The sequence below is a fragment of the Cyprinus carpio genome, chromosome A3 (genome assembly GCF_018340385.1).
Source record: "Cyprinus carpio isolate SPL01 chromosome A3, ASM1834038v1, whole genome shotgun sequence".
NCBI lineage: Eukaryota > Metazoa > Chordata > Actinopteri > Cypriniformes > Cyprinidae > Cyprinus > Cyprinus carpio.
In genome coordinates this window covers 1,542,355-1,564,346 of record NC_056574.1, presented here as the reverse complement: position 1 = coordinate 1,564,346, position 21,992 = coordinate 1,542,355, and the positions used below count along the sequence as shown (strand labels likewise).

Here is a 21,992-nt window from a genome sequence, read left to right as displayed (position 1 = left end):
CATTAAACAAATTTCAGGGCTCTGTATAGGTCATTACCACTGTAAATGTCTTATAAATCGCATTCATTTTCTCCTACACAGTTTATAACATATATAACATTTTATATTTATATGTTAAGACGTTATAATTCTACAGTGTCACTTTGTCTGTTCCGCTTTTATTTTGAAAAGCGCCGTTTTTCTTCGGATGGTTTTTTTTGTGACGCTAGACTTCCGCTACTCTCTCTTCACAATGTGGTGTTCACGTATCGTCGGAAGAACGAGCTCTGAACTGTGAGGGTGTGTCGAGCTAGAGAGCATGGTAGCTGATGGCAGAAAACTCTTTGATTAGCACCCTTGGAGAAGCGGAATGAGGTATGAAGGAAAATGGGTGGAGTTTGTATTATTATCAGAAGGGATATTGTTTATAGAAAAGAGAATGTCAACACTTAATTTGTTTATGGGTTTATTGCACATGTCATCTATATAAAAACATATTCTTTCTGTAAACAACTATAATATATTGGGTTTCATTTTAAAAGAAGCATGTGATATTTCAATTGTCAGGAAGGCTTAAAAACACATTTCATATTTCATATTGGTCATTTGTTAAAATTATTTGTATTAATATGTGAACATGATTAATGTGCGAATTATTTGTGAAACTACATAGAAGCATTTTGTATTTCTTCTGTTTATTCTGTAGTTTTCACGGTGTTCATGGTGCATGGTGCTCGTTGAGAGGAAGAAATAAATTGACACCCGTTTGAAACTCTCTGCGTCTTGATCAATATATCCGAGGGGCCGCTACAGTGAAAACTCATCGCTGCACCAGCCCTGCCATCCCTGGTGAGAAGCTGACGCCATCACATCTGAAGTCCAATCACCAACCTAATACCAGCCAGTTTACTTCACTTGCATCCAACTCCTGCACACAGGCAAGACTTAAAATGGACAGCATGCTTAAGGTACAGCTAGAGCTGCAAAAAGAGACACTGGGTGCCAAGGAGCAAAAAAGCTGAAAAGGGACAATCTTTTACACACGCTTGCAGCATAACTGAAGTGACTAATATGGTATTATAAGGTCAAAATATCTTGCAAGCTAATTCTCAGTTCCTAACGCTTCTAAAACTATTGACTATTTCAAGAAACTAGCCCATGCGCTTGGGTCATGTCTGTTTATGAAAAGGTTAAAAGGGTTATTTTGTTGTTACTGTTTTAAGCTAAAAATCCTTTTAGATGTCCATAATCTGTTAATGCGTGGCATAAATATTACTCTGTGGTAAAAAGGATAACTACAGCTTATAAATGTAAATTCAGGCGTTGGACAATCGAAGGCTACACTCGACTTAAAGCAGCAGCACAAACAAACAAGATGTCACTTAAAGACAACCCATGCAGGTCCAGCTCACGTGAAAGAAAGCTAACAGAGAAAGGCCAAGAGATGCATGACCAAGACACCAGAAAACGTGAGAAAGCATTTAACAAGACCTATGACGCTTGGAAGCTGGTAGCAAGGGAGACTAGGACAAAATTAAAAACCCTCTGTTCATCAGAAGACCTTATTGAATTACAGCAAGACATTCAAGCAAAGCATGATGGCGTGTGCCAGCAGTATGAACCTCTACTTCGTCGTAACAGTAACACCACACCAGAGATTGTAAAGAAAATGGATGCCTATGTTACGCTAACAAAAGACATTCGTGACCTTATTAGTAACCGTCTAGAGACTATTAATCAAGATTATAATGATCAACTTGAGAAGGAAAGGGTAAGAGAAACATTAAACAAAGATGAATATGGGTCTGTCTTTGGCCACACTAAAACTGAAACGGTAAGCTCAGCGGAGTCACCGGAGAGATTGAGCAACCACTCCAGCTCAACCAGTACCCACAGCAGTAGAGTAGATGCACAAGCAGAGCTTGCGGCTAAGCTGGAACAATCAAAAGCCATGAAAGAAATCCAAGCACAGCAAGCACATCTTCACAAGTTAGAAGGTGAATGGAAACTTAAAGAGGCAAAAATGTTAGTAGAAATAAAACAAAAAGAGTTGGAAATGCAACAACAGTTGGAACAAGAGAGAACCAAATTGCAGCAGTTACAAGCAGCAAAAGACTTTGCCATAGCAGCAGCTCGTGTGAGAGCATATGACAATTTTGAAGGGTTTGAGAACCATGATGAGGAGATTAATGACCAAACTAACTCTGCTTGCTACAGAAAGCAAAATGAACCTCGATTAAATCCTGATGCTGCATCATTCCATCCACACCAAGCTGCTCCTGAGGTGACAATGACCCAGGAGTCTGTCAGTCTAGCCCAGGTAATCGCCAGCTCATTAAGCATGAACCGCTTGCCGGTCCCTGAACCAACCACGTTCCGTGGTGACCCTTTACAGTTTACAGATTGGAGGATGACATTCATAGCTCTTATTGATAGAAAACCCCTCCCACCAAGTGAGAAGAGGTTTTATCTAAAAGAATTATCTTGCTGGAGAGGCGCGCAAAGCGGTAGAAGGTTTCCTTTTATCGAGATTCAGAAAGTGCATACAATGGAGAATGGAAAGTTTTACAAGACAGATATGGGAACCCGTTCATCATACAAAAGGCTTTCAGAGATAAGCTCATGAGATGGCCAAAGATCAACACAAACGATCCACTAGCACTACAAGAATTCGCTGACTTCCTCCAAGGCTGCACTGAGGCGATGCCCCACGTCAAAGGACTAGCTATCCTTAACGATTGTGAGGAAAACCACAAGTTGCTCAAAAAATTACCAGAATGGATTGTGCGCAAGTGGAGTCGAATTGTTGTAGAGGAACTTGACACATCCGGAAGCTATCCAGATCTTGCATGCTTCACAAACTTCCTGAGCAAAGAGGCACGGATAGCCTGTAACCCTATTGCTTCTCCATTGTTGATGAACTTCAGGGCACACAATGAAAGATCACCAAAGAGAGCCAAAGCTCTCAACACAAATACACAAACAAAGAGTTTCACTCAGGAGAAACAAGAAACAAACGGCAGTAAACCAAAATCACCTTGCTTCATCTGTAAAAGTGAAGCTCATAACATCACCAAGTGCCCCACTTTCGCAGCAAAGAGTAGTGAAGACAAAAAAGCATTCATCTGTGAAAATCGGCTCTGCTTTGGGTGCTTGAGGAAGGGTCACATGACCAAAGATTGTAAGAGACGACACACATGCAGCATATGCAGCCGTCGTCACCCAACCTGCTTGCACGATGACAGGAAACAAAGACCTGTGGAAGCCAACAACGAATAGCTCCACTTCCACAGAAAACCATGCAAGCTTGGAAACGCACAATGTCGTATCCCATGCATCAACACAACGTGCTTCCGCTACCTCAAGTATCGTCCCAGTCCTTGTGTCTTCAATACAAGAGCCACACAGAGAAGTACTTACATACGCAATACTGGACACACAGAGTGACTCAACATTTGTCTAAGAAGATATACTTGACAAACTGAATGTTGATGCCCAACCAGTAAAATTAAAATTGAGTACTATGACGGCTATTGACACAATCATATCTAGCAAGAACGTCCGTGGTCTACAAGTTCGAGGACTGCACTCTAAGAACCACATCCAATTACAGCAGGCCTACAGCCGTGACTTTATCCCGGTGGACAAGTCTTACGTTCCAACGAAGGAAACAGCCTTACTCTGGCCTCATCTCAGACATTTGGCAGATAAGCTACCACCCCTTCAAAACTGTGATGTAGGGCTCTTGATTGGATATGACTGTCCAGCAGCACTAACTCCTCTTGAGGTTATCATTGGGGACAAAAATCAACCGTTTGCACAGAGATCAAATCTAGGATGGAGTATCATAGGCTCATCAAATCCTCACCTAGACAGACAAGGAAGTCAGAGCTTTGTGCATCGGCTCACAGTAAAAGAACTGCCAATTCCATCGATGACAGATGTTCTAAAAGCCCTAGAATCAGACTTCACAGAGAGAACTTATGAAGATAAATATGTGTCCCAGAACGATGTTCATTTCATACAGTTCCTCAGTGACAACATCACGCAGAAGAAAGATGGACATTATGAGATGCCCCTCCCTTTCAAGGGCAACAGTCCACCCAACCTACCAAACAACAAGAGGCTAGCCACAGTTCGCCTGCAGTGCCTTAAGAAGAAGTTAAAGACCAATAAACAATATTATGATCAATACAAAACATTTGCTCATATTTGGTTATGGTTATAGTTATAGTGCCACCTGCTGACAACTTTACAGGAGAGACTGAGTGGTACCCTTCCGCATCACGGCATATATCACCCCAGAAAACCAGACAAGCTGAGAGTCATATTCGACTGTTCAGCCAAATTCCATGGTGTTTCTCTAAACGACACTCTACTAACTGGGCCTGATCTTATCAATCCTCTGGTAGGAGTTCTCTGCCGCTTCAGGAAGGAGGCTGTAGCGATCATTTGTGATATTGAAAGAATGTTTTATCAGTTCTCTGTCACTCCTGAATCCCGGAATTATCTGAAATTCCTCTGGTGGAAAGATGGAGATTTGGAGAAGGAACCACAGGAATACAGGATGGCGGTTCATCTCTTCGGAGCTGCCTCGTCTCCAGGATGTGCCAACTTTGGCTTGAAACATCTGGCACGGCAACACAAAGCTACCTATCCACTAGCATCAACATTTGTAGAGAAAAGCTTTTTATGTTGATGACGGGCTAGTCAGTGTTCCATCGGTCGAGGAAGCCAAGAAACTGATCACTGAGTCACAGGAGTTGTGCAAAAGAGGAGGCCTACGCCTCCATAAATTCAACTCTAATGAGGAAGCAGCCCTCGCCTGCTTAGATCCCTCAGAAAGAGCAGCAACCATTGAACCTCTAGGACTGGAACCAACCCTATCAGAGCGTGCACTCGGCATTCAATGGTCGATTAAAATCTGACACTTTCAGTTTTTAACAGCAGCTTGAAAGATCAGCCTTCAACCTGGCGTGGTTGCCTTTCTGTCATTGCCTCTCTTTTATGATCCACTTGGATTCATCGCTCCATTCAGCCTAACTGGAAAGCGTATACTTCAAGAGCTGTGTCACAGAGGCATCGGATGGGATGATCCACTCCCAGAAGATATAAGGCCACGGTGGGAGGAGTGGATAAATGGGCTTCAGAGGTTGAAAGAGGTTTCAATTCCGAGATGTTACCACCCATATGACTTCCATAACATTGTCAGAGTAGAGCTGCACCATTTTTCGGACGCCAGCTGCGTGGGATACGGTGCATGTTCTTACCTCAGGTTTAAAAATGACAAGGATGAAGTCCATTGCAGTCTCGTGCTGGCGAAAGCAAAGGGTTGCACCCTCAAAGGTCAAAAGTATCCCGAGACTAGAACTCGCGGCAGCTGTGGTTTCTACGAAAGTCAGTGTCATGTTAAAAGGTGAACTTGACATAGCGATTGATGAAGAGGTTTTCTGGACAGATTCAAAAGTTGTGCTTGGGTATATTAACAATGATGCCCGTAGATTCCACATATTTGTTGCAAACCGTGTTCAGCTGATAAGGGATAACAGTGATCCCAGTCAGTGGCACTATGTGGACACCGCAGAAAACCCAGCAGATCATGCTTCCCGAGGTCTTCGTGCTCCAGACATTCATTCAACAAACTGGCTGCGAGGACCGAAGTTTCTCTGGGAGAGTAAATTACTTCTAACACCCAGCGCTCCATCAGAATTACTTGTTGGTGATCCTGAAGTCAAGACAATTCAGGTGTTTGCAACGGAAGTCAAAAACTACAATGACATCCTCAGGCGTCTGTGTCAGTTTTCCTCCTGGACAACAATTCTTAAGGTGGAGGCAAGAATCAAGAGGCTGGGGTCTAAACAGAAACAGCACAGTGAGTATGTGACTGTTAAGGAGCGTGAGAAGGCTGCATACGAAGTGATTAAGATCGTACAGCAGCAAGCTTTTCCCCAGGAGATAAAGATGCTTCAGGGTAAAAAAGACCTTCCAAACTCAAGCTCTCTTTTCCGTCTCGACCCTATCTGGTCTGAAGGACTCCTCTGTGTTGGTGGCAGATTGAACCAGTCATCGCTCTGTCATAAAGTCAAGCACCCCAGTCATCCTACTGAATACCAGCCACATCACCAAGCTGATTGTGTCTCATTTCCACGCTAAGACATGCCATCAGGGTCGAAGCCAGACTTTAATGGAGCTTCGGGCCAATGGATTCTGGGTAATTGGTGGGAGCAGATTGGTTGCTAAGCTGATACACACTTGTGTGCTTTGCAGGAAACTGCGACGGCCGACAGAGAGACAACAAATGGCCGAACTTCCCACAGAACGCGTTGAAGCCTCAGCACCTTTCACATACAGCGGCATGGACTGTTTCGGTCCTTTCATTGTAAGGAAAGCCCGCAAAGAGTACAAAAGATACGGCTTGATTTTCACATGTCTGTACTCTAGAGCTGTTCATATTGAAATGCTCGAAGATTTATCAACAGACTCATTCATCAACTCATTGAGATGCTTCATCAGCCTGAGAGGAGCTGTTAAACAACTTCGCTGCGACCAAGGCTCTAATTTTGTTGGCGCCAGGAATGAGCTCAAGGAAGCACTTAAACAATGTGACACTAAGCTACTGGAAATCTTCCTGACTGAGAAGCAGTGCGAATTTGTCTTCAATGCTCCCTCTGACAGTCCTGCAGGTGGTGTCTGGGAACGCCAGATCAGAACTGTTAAAAATGTGCTGAATGCCGCCTTTGCACAGTGCCCAGGTCGACTTGATAACGCCTCCCTCAGAACACTGCTATATGAGACCATGGCTATCGTTAACAGCCGCCCATTAACAGTGGATGGAATCAATGATCCACAGGCACTGGAGCCTATAACGCCGAATCATCTCATTATGATGAAATCTAAAGTTGCTCTTCCTCCTCCTGGAGTATTTGTCAGGGAGGACCTATATGCGACAAAGAGGTGGAGAAGAGTTCAGTATCTCATCGAACAGTTTTGGAGCCGCTGGAAAAAGGAGTATCTGCTGAACATATCCTTGAGACAGAAATGGCACTCACCTCAGCGCAACCTCAAAGTGAATGACATTGTCATTGTTAAAGACGACACCCTCCCAAGAAATCAGTGGCAACTTGGACGGGTGATTGAGACTGTTCAAAGTAGTGATGGCTTGGTTCGTCGAGTTAAAGTGCAAGTTGGTGAGAGGAAAACCTCATAAAAAACAAGATCCACCCTCCAAGCCCTCAGTTATTGAGAGACCAATCAAAAAATTGGTGCTCCTCCTAGAGAACTGATTAAAAAAAAAAAGCGATTGACAACACTGCACAAACTGCTTTATTATGCATAATGCCATATAGTTACGCCTCTGATAGCTTAACTTCAGGCTATTCATTTCTTAGAGTCAAGAAATCCTGCACAATTCACTTACTCTTTGTATATTTGTTTATTCATTGTACTAGGATTTGGTGGGAGTGTAAATGTCTTATAAATCGCATTAATTTTCTCCTACACAGTTTATAACATATATAACATTTTACATTTATATGTTAAGACATTATAATTCTACAGTGTCACTTTGTCTGTTCCGCTTTTATTTTGAAAAGCGCCGTTTTTCTTCGGATGGTTTTTTTTTGTGACGCTAGACTTCCGCTACTCTCTTTTCACAATGTGGTGTCGTATGTATCGTGGTGTTCCACGTAATCGTCGGAAGAACGATTGCTTTATTATTTTTGTATGCTGACATGTGAGGGTGTGTCGAGCTAGAGAGCATGGTAGCTGATGGCAGAAACTCTTTGATTAGCGCCCTTGGAGAAGCGGAATGAGGTATGAAGGAAACTGGGTGGAGTTTGTATTATTATCAGAAGGGATATTGTTTATGGAAAAGAGAATGTCAACACTTAATTTGTTTATGGGTTTATTGCACATGTCATCAATATAAAAACATATTCTTTCTGTAAACAACTATAATATATTGGGTTTCATTTAAAAGAAGCATGTGATATTTCAATTGTCAGGAAGGCTTAAAAAACACATTTCATATTTCATATTGGTCATTTGTTAAAATGATTTGTATTAATATGTGAACATGATTAATGTGCGAATTATTTGTGAAACGACATAGAAGCATTTTGTATTTCTTCTGTTTATTCTGTAGTTTTCACGTGTGTTCATGGTGCATGGTGCTCGTTGAGAGGAAGAAATAAATTGACACCCTTTGAAACTCTCTCTGCGTCTTGATCACCCTGGTGCGAAGCTGATGCCATCACATTGAAGTCCAACCACCAACCTAATACCGGCCAGTTGTACTTCACTTGCATCCAACTCCTGCACACAGGCAAGACTTAAAATGGACAGCATGCTTAAGGTACCAGCTAGAGCTGCAAAAAGAGACACTGGGTGCCAAGGAGCAAAAAAAAGCTGAAAAGGGACAATCTTTTTACACACGCTTGCAGCATAACTGAAGTGACTAATATGGTATTATAAGGTCAAAATATCTTGCAAGCTAATTCTCAGTTCCTAACGCTTCTAAAACTATTGACTATTTCAAGAAACTAGCCCATGCGCTTGGGTCATGTCTGTTTATGAAAAGGTTAAAAGGGTTATTTTGTTGTTACTGTTTTAAGCTAAAAATCCTTTTAGATGTCCATAATCTGTTAATGCGTGGCATAAATATTACTCTGTGGTAAAGGATAACTACAGCTTATAAATGTAAATTCAGGCGTTGGACAATCGAAGGCTACACTACGACTTAAAGCAGCAGCACAAACAAACAAGATGTCACTTAAAGACAACCCATGCAGGTCCAGCTCACGTGAAAGAAAGCTAACAGAGAAAGGCCAAGAGATGCATGACCAAGACACCAGAAAAACGTTGAGAAAGCATTTAACAAGACCTATGACGCTTGGAAGCTGGTAGCAAGGGAGACTAGGACAAAATTAAAAACCCTCTGTTCATCAGAAGACCTTATTGAATTACAGCAAGACATTCAAGCAAAGCATGATGGCGTGTGCCAGCAGTATGAACCTCTACTTCGTAACAGTAACACCACACCAGAGATTGTAAAGAAAATGGATGCCTATGTTACGCTAACAAAAGACATTCGTGACCTTATTAGTAACCGTCTAGAGACTATTAATCAAGATTATAATGATCAACTTGGAGAAGGAAAGGGTAAGAGAAACATTAAACAAAGATGAATATGGGTCTGTCTTTGGCCACACTAAAACTGAAACGGTAAGCTCAGCGGAGTCACCGGAGAGATTGAGCAACCACTCCAGCTCAACTAGTACCCACAGCTGTAGAGTAGATGCACAGCAGAGCTTGCGGCTAAGCTGGAACAATCAAAAGCCATGAAAGAAGATCCAAGCACAGCAAGCACATCTTCACAAGTTAGAAGGTGAATGGAAACTTAAAAGAGGCAAAAATGTTAGTAGAAATAAAACAAAAAGAGTTGGAAATGCAACAACAGTTGGAACAAGAGAGAACCAAATTGCAGCAGTTACAAGCAGCAAAAGACGTTGCCATAGCAGCAGCTCGTGTGAGAGCATATGACAATTTTGAAGGGTTTGAGAACCATGATGAGGAGATTAATGACCAAACTAACTCTGCTTGCTACAGAAAGCAAAATGAACCTCGATTAAATCCTGATGCTGCATCATTCCATCCACACCAAGCTGCTCTGAGGTGACAATGACCCAGGAGTCTGTCAGTCTAGCCCAGGTAATCGCCAGCTCATTAAGCATGAACCGCTTGCCGGTCCCTGAACCAACCACGTTCCGTGGTGACCCTTTACAGTTTACAGATTGAGAGGATGACATTCATAGCTCTTATTGATAGAAAACCCCTCCCACCAAGTGAGAAGATGTTTTATCTAAAAATTATCTTGCTGGAGAGGCGCGCAAAGCGGTAGAAGGTTTCTTTTATCGAGATTCAGAAGTGCATACAATGGAGCATGGAAAGTTTTACAAGACAGATATGGGAACCCGTTCATCATACAAAAGGCTTTCAGAGATAAGCTCATGAGATGGCCAAAGATCAACACAAACGATCCACTAGCACTACAAGAATTCGCTGACTTCCTCCAAGGCTGCACTGAGGCGCATGCCCCACGTCAAAGGACTAGCTATCCTTAACGATTGTGAGGAAAACCACAAGTTGCTCAAAAAATTACCAGAATGGATTGTGCGCAAGTGGAGTCGAATTGTTGTAGAGGAACTTGACACATCCGGGAAGCTATCCAGATCTTGCATGCTTCACAAACTTCCTGAGCAAAGAGGCACGGATAGCCTGTAACCCTATTGCTTCTCCATTGTTGATGAACTTCAGGGCCACAAATGAAAGATCACCAAAGAGAGCCAAAGCTCTCAACACAAATACACAAACAAAGAGTTTCGCTCAGGGAGAAACAAGAAACAAACGGCAGTAACCCAAAATCACCTTGCTTCATCTGTAAAAGTGAAGCTCATAACATCACCAAGTGCCCCACTTTCGCAGCAGCAAAGAGTAGTGAAGACAAAAAAGCATTCATCTGTGAAAAAATCGGCTCTGCTTTGGGTGCTTGAGAAGGGTCACATGACCAAAGATTGTAAGAGACGACACACATGCAGCATATGCAGCCGTCGTCACCCAACCTGCTTGCACGATGACAGGAAACAAAGACCTGTGGAAGCAACAACGAATAGCTCCACTTCCACAGAAAACCATGCAAGCTTGGAAACGCACAATGTCGTATCCCATGCATCAACACACAACGTGCTTCCGCTACCTCAAGTATCGTCCCAGTCCTTGTGTCTTCAATACAAGGAGCCACACAGAGAAGTACTTACATACGCAATACTGGACACACAGAGTGACTCAACATTTGTCTAAGAAGATATACTTGACAAACTGAATGTTGATGCCCAACCAGTAAAATTAAAATTGAGTACTATGACGGCTATTGACACAATCATATCTAGCAAGAACGTCCGTGGTCTACAAGTTCGAGGACCTGCACTCTAAGAACCACATCCAATTACAGCAGGCCTACAGCCGTGACTTTATCCCGGTGGACAAGTCTTACGTTCCAACGAAGGAAACAGCCTTACTCTGGCCTCATCTCAGCAATTTGGCAGATAAGCTACCACCCCTTCAAGACTGTGATGTAGGGCTCTTGATTGGATATGACTGTCCAGCAGCACTAACTCCTCTTGAGGTTATCATTGGGGACAAAAATCAACCGTTTGCACAGAGATCAAATCTAGGATGATGGAGTATCATAGGCTCATCAAATCCTCACCTAGACAGACAAGGAAGTCAGAGCTTTGTGCATCGGCTCACAGTAAAAGAACTGCCAATTCCATCGATGACAGATGTTCTAAAAGCCCTAGAATCAGACTTCACAGAGAGAACTTATGAAGATAAATATGTGTCCCCAGAACGATGTTCATTTCATACAGTTCCTCAGTGACAACATCACGAAGAAGAAAGATGGACATTATGAGATGCCCCTCCCTTTCAAGGGCAACAGTCCCACCCAACCTACCAAACAACAAGAGGCTAGCCACAGTTCGCCTGCAGTGCCTTAAGAAGAAGTTAAAGACCAATAAACAATATTATAATCAATACAAAACATTCATGGAAGAAACAATTAACAAGGGTGATGCAGAGCCTGCCCCTACAACATTTACAGGAGAGAGGACTGAGTGGTACCTTCCGCATCACGGCATATATCACCCCAGAAAACCAGACAAGCTGAGAGTCATATTCGACTGTTCAGACCAAATTCCATGGTGTTTCTCTAAAACGACACTCTACTAACTGGGCCTGATCTTATCAATCCTCTGGTAGGAGTTCTCTGCCGCTTCAGGAAGGAGGCTGTAGCGATCATTTGTGATATTGAAAGAATGTTTTATCAGTTTTCTGTCACTCCTGAATCCCGGAATTATCTGAAATTCCTCTGGTGGAAAGATGGAGATTTGGAGAAGGAACCACAGGAATACAGAATGGCGGTTCATCTCTTCGGAGCTGCCTCGTCTCCAGGATGTGCCAACTTTGGCTTGAAACATCTGGCACGGCAACACAAAGCTACCTATCCACTAGCATCAACATTTGTAGAGAAAAACTTTTATGTTGATGACGGCGTCAGTGTTCCATCGGTCGAGGAAGCCAAGAAACTGATCACTGAGTCACAGGAGTTGTGCAAAAGAGGAGGCCTACGCCTCCATAAATTCAACTCTAATGAGGAAGCAGCCCTCGCCTGCTTAGATCCCTCAGAAAGAGCAGCAACCATTGAACCTCTAGGACTGGAACCAACCCTATCAGAGCGTGCACTCGGCATTCAATGGTCGATTAAATCTGACACTTTCAGTTTTAACAGCAGCTTGAAAGATCAGCCTTCAACCCGGCGTGGTTGCCTTTCTGTCATTGCCTCTCTTTATGATCCACTTGGATTCATCGCTCCATTCAGCCTAACTGGAAAGCGTATACTTCAAGAGCTGTGTCACAGAGGCATCGGATGGGATGATCCACTCCCAGAAGATATAAGGCCACGGTGGGAGGAGTGGATAAATGGGCTTCAGAGGTTGAAAGAGGTTTCAATTCCGAGATGTTACCACCCATATGACTTCCATAACATTGTCAGAGTAGAGCTGCACCATTTTTCGGACGCCAGCTGCGTGGGATACGGTGCATGTTCTTACCTCAGGTTTAAAAATGACAAGGATGAAGTCCATTGCAGTCTCGTGCTGGCGAAAGCAAGGGTTGCACCCTCAAAGGTCAAAAGTATCCCGAGACTAGAACTCGCGGCAGCTGTGGTTTCTACGAAAGTCAGTGTCATGTTAAAAGGTGAACTTGACATAGCGATTGATGAAGAGGTTTTCTGGACAGATTCAAAAGTTGTGCTTGGGTATATTAACAATGATGCCCGTAGATTCCACATATTTGTTGCAAACCGTGTTCAGCTGATAAGGGATAACAGTGATGCCAGTCAGTGGCACTATGTGGACACCGCAGAAAACCCGGCAGATCATGCTTCCCGAGGTCTTCGTGCTTCAGACATTCATTCAACAAACTGGCTGCGAGGACCAAAGTTTCTCTGGGAGAGTAAATTACTTCTAACACCCAGCGCTCCATCAGAATTACTTGTTGGTGATCCTGAAGTCAAGACAATTCAGGTGTTTGCAACGGAAGTCAAAAACTACAATGACATCCTCAGGCGTCTGTGTCAGTTTTCCTCCTGGACAACAGTTCTTAAGGTGGTGGCAAGAATCAAGAGGCTGGGGTCTAAACAGAAACAACACAGTGAGTATGTGACTGTTAAGGAGCGTGAGAAGGCTGCATACGAAGTGATTAAGATCGTACAGCAGCAAGCTTTTCCCCAGGAGATAAAGATGCTTTCAGGGTAAAAAAGACACCTTCCAAACTCAAGCTCTCTTTTCCATCTCGACCCTATCTGGTCTGAAGGACTCCTCTGTGTTGGTGGCAGATTGAACCAGTCATCGCTCTGTCATAAAGTCAAGAACCCAGTCATCCTACCGAATAACAGCCACATCACCAAGCTGATTGTGTCTCATTTCCACGCTAAGACATGCCATCAGGGTCGAAGCCAGACTTTAATGGAGCTTCGGGCCAATGAATTCTGGGTAATTGGTGGGAGCAGATTGGTTGCTAAGCTGATACACACTTGTGTGCTTTGCAGGAAACTGCGACGGCCGACAGAGAGACAACAAATGGCCGAACTTCCCACAGAACGCGTTGAAGCCTCAGCACCTTTCACATACAGAGGCATGGACTGTTTCGGTCCTTTCATTGTAAGGAAAGCCCGCAAAGAGTACAAAAGATACGGCTTGATTTTCACATGTCTGTACTCTAGAGCTGTTCATATTGAAATGCTCGAAGATTTATCAACAGACTCATTCATCAACTCATTGAGATGCTTCATCAGCCTGAGAGGAGCTGTTAAACAACTCCGCTGCGACCAAGGCTCTAATTTTGTTGGCGCAAGGAATGAGCTCAAGGAAGCACTTAAACAATGTGACACTAAGCTACTGGAAATCTTCCTGACTGAGAAGCAGTGCGAATTTGTCTTCAGTGCTCCCTCTGACAGTCCTGCAGGTGGTGTCTGGGAACGCCAGATCAGAACTGTTAAAAATGTGCTGAATGCCGCCTTTGCACAGTGCCCAGGTCGACTTGATAACGCCTCCCTCAGAACACTGCTATATGAGACCATGGCTATCGTTAACAGCCGCCCATTAACAGTGGATGGAATCAATGATCCACAGGCACTGGAGCCTATAACGCCGAATCATCTCATTATGATGAAATCTCAAGTTGCTCTTCCTCCTCCTGGAGTATTTGTCAGGGAGGACCTATATGCGACAAAGCGGTGGAGAAGAGTTCAGTATCTCATCGAACAGTTTTGGAGCCGCTGGAAAAAGGAGTATCTGCTGAACATATCCTTGAGACAGAAATGGCACTCACCTCAGCGCAACCTCAAAGTGAATGACATTGTCATTGTTAAAGACGACAACCTCCCAAGAAATCAGTGGCAACTTGGACGGGTGATTGAGACTGTTCAAAGTAGTGATGGCTTGGTTCGTCGAGTTAAAGTGCAAGTTGGTGAGAGAAAACCTCATAAAAAACAAGATCCACCCTCCAAGCCCTCAGTTATTGAGAGACCAATCAAAAAATTGGTGCTCCTCCTAGAGAACTGATTAAAAAAAAAAAAAGCGATTGACAACACTGCACAAACTGCTTTATTATGCATAATGCCATATAGTTACGCCTCTGATAGCTTAACTTCAGGCTATTCATTTCTTAGAGTCAAGAAATCCTGCACAATTCACTTACTCTTTGTATATTTGTTTATTCATTGTACTAGGATTTGGTGGGAGTGTAAATGTCTTATAAATCGCATTAATTTTCTCCTACACAGTTTATAACATGTATAACATTTTATATTTATATGTTAAGACGTTATAATTCTACAGTGTCACTTTGTTCCGCTTTTATTTTGAAAAGCGCCGTTTTTCTTCGGATGTTTTTTTTTTGTGACGCTAGACTTCCGCTACTCTCTCTTCACAATGTGGTGTTCACGTATCGTCGGAAGAACGAGCTCTGAACTGTGAGGGTGTGTCGAGCTAGAGAGCATGGTAGCTGATGGCAGAAACTCTTTGATTAGCGCCCTTGGAGAAGCGGAATGAGGTATGAAGGAAACTGGGTGGAGTTTGTATTATTATCAGAAGGGATATTGTTTATGGAAAAGAGAATGTCAACACTTAATTTGTTTATGGGTTTATTGCACATGTCATCAATATAAAAACATATTCTTTCTGTAAACAACTATAATATATTGGGTTTCATTTAAAAGAAGCATGTGATATTTCAATTGTCAGGAAGGCTTAAAAACACATTTCATATTTCATATTGGTCATTTGTTAAAATTATTTGTATTAATATGTGAACATGATTAATGTGCGAATTATTTGTGAAACTACATAGAAGCATTTTGTATTTCTTCTGTTTATTCTGTAGTTTTCACGGTGTTCATGGTGCATGGTGCTCGTTGAGAGGAAGAAATAAATTGACACCCGTTTGAAACTCTCTGCGTCTTGATCAATATATCCGAGGGGCCGCTACAACCACTGATCTACTGTATAATATAGATCAGTGGTCATTACACATTAACATCTGCGACATTTAATTTTATAGGGTTATAAAAATAACCTGAAAATAACCATAAGGGAACGTTGTGTATAAGTAATTTTTAGGTTATTTTAAAAATAACCACCCTGCAACGTTCTGGGAACGTTATTTTTATGATTACAAAAAATATAACCTAAAAATAACATTCCCCTAACGTTAGTATTTGGTTCCCAAAAAAATAACCAAACGGGAACCAAAAACTAACGTTAGGGGAACGTTACTTTTAGGTTATATTTTTTGTAACCATAAAAATAAGGATTATATAATCCTTTCTGCGCAATCAAAGATTATTAATGGTCTTTCTTGTTCTGTCCTATATATTATATGTTGCTGCCTTTATTACTGTACTATACATTTAAAAGAAACATCTTTTATATTTCTACACTGAAAAAAATAACTTGTAGGATTTACTTTAAAAAATCTTCGTAACAATTTGCACTAACACATTTTAAGTAAATTTTAAGTATTGAACCAAGTTAAATCTACTTAACTATGTTAGGTAAATTTAGCAAAGGAATTATGCAAATTTAACTTGGCCAGTTAAGAGTTTGATGAGTAATATCTACTTAGTTATTTAGTTAAATGCAATACTCCAGTACATTTCCCTCAGTTACAGTTTTTGAAATTTACTTTAACAATTTAACACTCAAAAACAACCATGCTATTAAAGCATGTGGTACACTTGCAAACATGTTAGTAAACAAATAGACAGCTTGATATCCTTCAAAGATAATATTTCCTCTCAATATAATTATTTCCCAAAATTAACACGGAGACCTTGATACTTGGTACACCATACACAATGACGGAAATAATCAGTGGGTAGTGTTTGAATATAAATGGATCATTTTGAGTAGAAAATGAACTCCACATGTCACAAAACAGTAAGTTATAAAACCTCACAATAAAAGCAACCATAAATGTGTAAATACAACTCCAAAACAGTGAAAAATGTAACATTTTTAATTATTCATGCCCCAGTTCATGATGGGAAATATGGGATCATAACTTTGATATTTACTTAAAGAATCCTTGTAAACATAAGCAATTCCTAGTAAAATATACTTATAAGTTTAAACTTTAATTTCTACAAGCTTAAATTGAGTACTAACATAGAATTTACTTATTTTTTTATTCTTGCCTTAAAAATTACATTTTAGAAATTACATTTGTTTGTATGTAGTATTTACTTCACCACAAAATCATTTTTATCAGTGTATATGAATGTATATACATGTATTTTACAGCAATGTGTAACATTTTACTAGATTTTAGACTTAATTACTTTTATTTGTAAATAAAATATTTCACTAGATTTTATAAAATTATTGTGCACCCTTGATTTTTCTAGAATCTAGAGTATCTTTTGATATGATTATATATTTTTTAATTTGTTATTTTTCATTAAGATGAAGTTGTGTATATGTAGTAGATTGTGATTAACACAAAAGAGTGGTGATCAGGTCAACTCAGAGAAGTATTGAAATTCTACATTGTTTTAAAAAAAACTGCGCTGGTATTGGATTGGATCAGTATTGGCAGATACTCAGAATTTTCGGTATCGGATCGGATCAGTTCTGAAAAATGGTATCGTTGCCTACAATTGATGTATGTGTTTACATTTCAATAGCACTAGGTGTGCTATAGCTCTGCAAATTCAACCAATGTCTAACTGTTATTCTATTAACCAGTAACAAGACACAGCCTTTGAAGATTAGATAAAATGCTTATCTCAAAAATGCTTATAAATGTTTACAAAAATATGTTAATAGGTCTGAATTTGATTCAATAGCATGTATCAGAATTTTTTATGAAAGTACAAAATACATAGAAATGTGGTTCTATGAACCGAAACAAGACACACCCTTTGAGGTTGAAATGTCAGACTCTGTGTATTTTAAATTAATTTATTCACATTTCAGAATTTTAAACTCAGTCAAAACAACTGCAATGTGTTCCTCTAGGGGCGGTGTACTGCACATCTTGATAAGCTCTTTCTCATTTTTCTTTTAGGAACAAGTATCAAGACACCCTTAGAAACTGAAATAGAAGAGTACATTTATAGGAAATTAACTGATGTATTTGTTCACATTTTAATATCATTTGTTGACATATAGTTCTGTGAATAAAACCAACATCTACATGTTTGTTTAGGAACCAGTAACAAGACGCACCCTTTAAAGTTAAGATAGAAGAGTGTATTTACTTTACATTGATTGATCTATTCGTTGACACTTCAATATCATGTGCTGTGTTATAGTTTTGTGAATGAAACCAACTGTTAAGGCGTTCTTCCACGTTGTAACAGCCAAGTGTGCAAGTTATAAGTGTTTCATTCTATTCTTTATCTATAAATAGAATGGACGGTTAACGCCAATATAGTTGTGTACACTTGAGTTTAATCAACAACCATAAACCCACCTGTGTGCTCAAAATGTAAACAACGGAAGTTCACAGGTGTTACATTTAATACAGTCTGTGCTGCAACAACAACCATCCCAACAATAAGGAAGGCTTTACTTACGGTGCCGATGATTAATTCCTGTCGATTTGTTTGTTTGAAAAGCTATACCAAGATATAGAAAGAACAAGAATAATGGATATACCATGGTTTTCCGAACATAAAGTAATAAATGCGACACTAAGCAAACTTTCTTCCCTTAAGGCCCGGACACACCAAGCCAACTTAAAAGAACTAATGGCGACTAAAGCCGATGGTGTAGTCGCCTCCTGTCAGCAGTGTCGGATCAAAAAGCTGTGCTGGAACTAGAGGTCTTCACAGGTCCAAAAATTTGTGCCCGAACCCGAAAGAGACCCGTAATGTACTAAACCGAACCGACCCGGACCCGTCTATTATTTCAAAAGCTGGACCTGGACCTACACTGGTTATCCTTTTGCCTCCTCGGCCGCCTTTTTTAAACAGGTTCAGTGCATCCTCACGGTGCTGTAGATTAGAATATGCATGATCTGGAGCGGAGCAGAACATGGAACCCGAGAGTTTTTAATCCATTCCTATGGAAGTTGAGCTTGCACAACTTAGGAATGAACTGAAGAATGTTTGCGTACACACACATAAACACGAACGTTAAACATAAAGAAGAGGACAAATCTATGAGGCAGCCTGAAGTGAAAAAAAGAGGAGGAAAAGAGGAAACAGAACAAGCACAGGCACCAATTCATGTTTCTGCCCACACTCTATTCCACTCCAAACCAAATTTAAAACATTTTATTCATCATTGTTTCCATGAGCAAATGATAATTGCAGGTTGTCATGCAACAATTGTGCCTTAAATATTTTAACATTCCTAATTTTTAAAGCCTAATTCATTAAAAAATAAATATTTTTTCTCCATTCGATATTGTGCTTGAATTCGGGCTACACAAAATATATTACTTGTGTTTCGCGAAGAGAAATGCACAGACTGCAAATACACGGTTTGAGCGTGCCCATCCGAGTGAGAGAGAGCGCGCGTGTGTTTTGTCCACATTTCATATGTTGTATAATTATATCACTAGGTAACAAAGATATATTAACAAATATATATATATATATATATATATATATATATATATATATATATATATATATATATATATATTAGAAGAGCCTCACTAATTAATTTTGCCTGGGGCCCTCACTTCATGTATGTACGCCTCTGGATCATTTATCATTGCTTTGGCACAAAATACATCCAATAACCACATCTTTCAAATTCTTTTTTTCCTCACTCAGACACAAACACTACCAAAACTCTATGTACCTACAGGCCAGTGTTAAACTACATTTCAAAACCTAACCTAATACAAAACAGCAATCAGCTACATTACAAGCTGTGAGAAATAAAGGTGAAGGTACAGTGAGGACCTCTAGTGGCCAAAATACAACACAATACTGACAACTTTATTATATTCTTGTTTTTTGAAGAAACTTTACCAAAGAAAACTCTGTATAATGCTATCTGTTGCTAGTGCTTGTTAGGTCTGTGTTTTATAAGTGATGAACTGTGTTTGTTGGCTGAAATCCTTTGCTAGTGTTTTGGATGAATGGTTTGATTTGAGATATGAATGAATGGTGGCCGAGAGAGCTCAATGCGCTGCAACTTAAGAAAACACATGCAAATAGAAAAAGAACCAGTAAATTAAGAAAACATCTTCATAATTTTGACAGCACTGCTGCAGATACTTGCAACACGACCAAATACAGAAACACGCTGCAAAAACAGAAACGCACTGCAAATAGTCACAACACAACCAAACACAAAAACATGCTGCAAGCACAGACCACAACGGTGGGAAACCCATCAATTCTTACGAAAATTAACCATGGTTTTATTATAGTAAAAGTGTAGTAACCATAAACAAAAGAGTTTTTTTTTTCTTTTTTGTATTGATTATTTGTGTACTTACCATGGTTAAAGTATGGTTAGTGTTTTTAATTTAATTTATAGTAAACTTTTTTTTATTTGTATTTATTTTATACAATAAAATATAGGCTATTTGTTTACTGTAATAGTAAAACCATGGTTAACTTTGTAAGGGAAGTTTAACAAAAGTGTCAGTTGTATTCTTGGAATAAATCTAAATCACTTTGCTGTAAAATTTCTATTCTTTATAAACATTTTATGCAACTGGATGTAAATGAATAACTAAATTACACTTACAGTATGTATTAGTTTTTTTTTATGACTCACCCAGTCTCTCCAGTACTACAGTTGCATTTGCTGAAAGTCCTCCAGCAAACACCTCACACATGTAAACTCCTTTATCCTCAGTTCTGATGCTCTTCAGTCTGAGAGAGAAGTTTCCTTTGGGGATTTCAGCAGGGAAGAGCTCAACTCTGTCTATGTATCGCTCATTTGATGAATGTGCCTCATTGTCTTGGTAGAGCAGAACCTGAATACCTTCATCTGTTTTCTTCCATGAAACCTCTTCAAAGTCTCCAGGTGGGATGTGAGAGTCTACAGAGCAGTTCAGAGTGACGTCTTCTCCCACAGACGCAGATATGTGCTGATCTGAACCTGATACTCTCAAACGCTCTGAAAGAACAAACAGTGTAAATATACATTCAGTAATTAGTTTCTGTAAAATCACAATGAAAATGAAGGAAGGAGCTCATGTGTTCAGTACTTACCAGCATTAACTTTTATTTCAACCACAGTCTCACTGGACTCTTGCTGAATGTAAACTTTACATTTATACTGTCCCTCATCTTCAGCTCTCAGATCGTCCAGCCGGAGGGAGAAGTTTCCATGTTGAATCTGATCAGTGAAGAAATAAGCTCTATCCTGATAATCCTGCTGCTGGGATTCTATTCGACTCTCACCGTCCTGATACAGATGAACTAAAGTCTCAGAGTCTGTTCTTCTCCATTCCACCTCCAGATCCTTCACTGATAAAAGTTCATCAACAGAACAGGGCAAAACCACTGAGGATCCCAGAGGAGCAACCAGAGGACCAGAGGGACCTTTTACAATCAAACCTGAGACAGAGAAGAGAAATAAAGCTTGTTGTATAAATGGATAAATACTAACACAGAGCATCATTACTGACTTGAACAAGTATTTATGTACAGTAGGTGGATTCAGGGGTGTCGCTAGGACAATTGTTTTAATATAAACAAACTGTGATGATAGAGGAGAGTGAAGAAACTCACGTTATGTGTAATGTTTTTGTGAGAGAGAGAGAGAGAGAGAGACCTTTAAAATCTGATTTATTTTACATTAAATTTTCCAGAACATAATCCAAAGAAAAGAAATATTATATAAACCAACGTCTTAAAACATTTTTCAAAACGCCTTAAAAATCCAGGGAGAGAAAACAAAAAGAAAGAAAAAAAAAAAAAAAAATACCAATACAACAAACTTCTCTTTTATAACACTCCAAAACTTAACTGATAATCTTGCCCTCCACGGGGCTTACACAACACACCTTCGGTTCCCCACACAAAAAAAAAAGGTCTCAATATCATTGATCATTTCATAATAAGCAAACTCCAGCATCAAGCGTCCCTTTATAAAACCTTTTAACATATGCACTGGATCTACTCCACTTAAATTGAGAGTCTTGTTTTTCCTGGTTAACCAAAATGCCATCTTTGCTATACCAAAAATAAAATTCAGTAATACAACTTTTTGTATATTTGTAGCACTATATTTTGGCCCAAATAAAAATAACCCATTAGTAAACAAGAAACCCAACCTTTGACAATCATCTTTTAGCACCCAAAAAAGTTGACTTAATCTTGAACATTCAACAAAAAGATGATTAACTGTTTCAGATTTCCCACAGAAATTACACACTACACTATGCAAAGAATCCAGATGTGCTTTGTATCTGTTTGT

At 40.2% G+C, this 21,992-nt stretch overlaps 1 protein-coding gene and 2 long non-coding RNA genes across 4 annotated transcripts in view; 2 read left to right on the top strand and 1 right to left on the bottom strand.

Moving 5' to 3' along the window:
* LOC109069727 (polymeric immunoglobulin receptor-like) overlaps window positions 1-21,992 on the bottom strand; it is a 102,000-nt gene that overhangs the window by 66,463 nt on the left and 13,545 nt on the right. For both annotated transcript variants that reach the window (XM_042733532.1, XM_042733539.1), the window contains exons 2-3: window positions 20,783-21,130; window positions 20,343-20,687 (exon numbers count right to left, since the gene is read on the bottom strand). In XM_042733532.1, the coding sequence (XP_042589466.1) occupies window positions 20,343-20,687; window positions 20,783-21,130 (693 nt within the window). The remainder of the gene's footprint in view (window positions 1-20,342; window positions 20,688-20,782; window positions 21,131-21,992) is intronic.
* Window positions 317-754, top strand: LOC122138917. The gene is made up of 2 exons (XR_006155892.1): window positions 317-354; window positions 686-754. It is a non-coding gene; the product is annotated as an uncharacterized LOC122138917 (long non-coding RNA).
* On the top strand, window positions 15,014-15,549 carry LOC122138923. The gene is made up of 2 exons (XR_006155899.1): window positions 15,014-15,150; window positions 15,481-15,549. It is a non-coding gene; the product is annotated as an uncharacterized LOC122138923 (long non-coding RNA).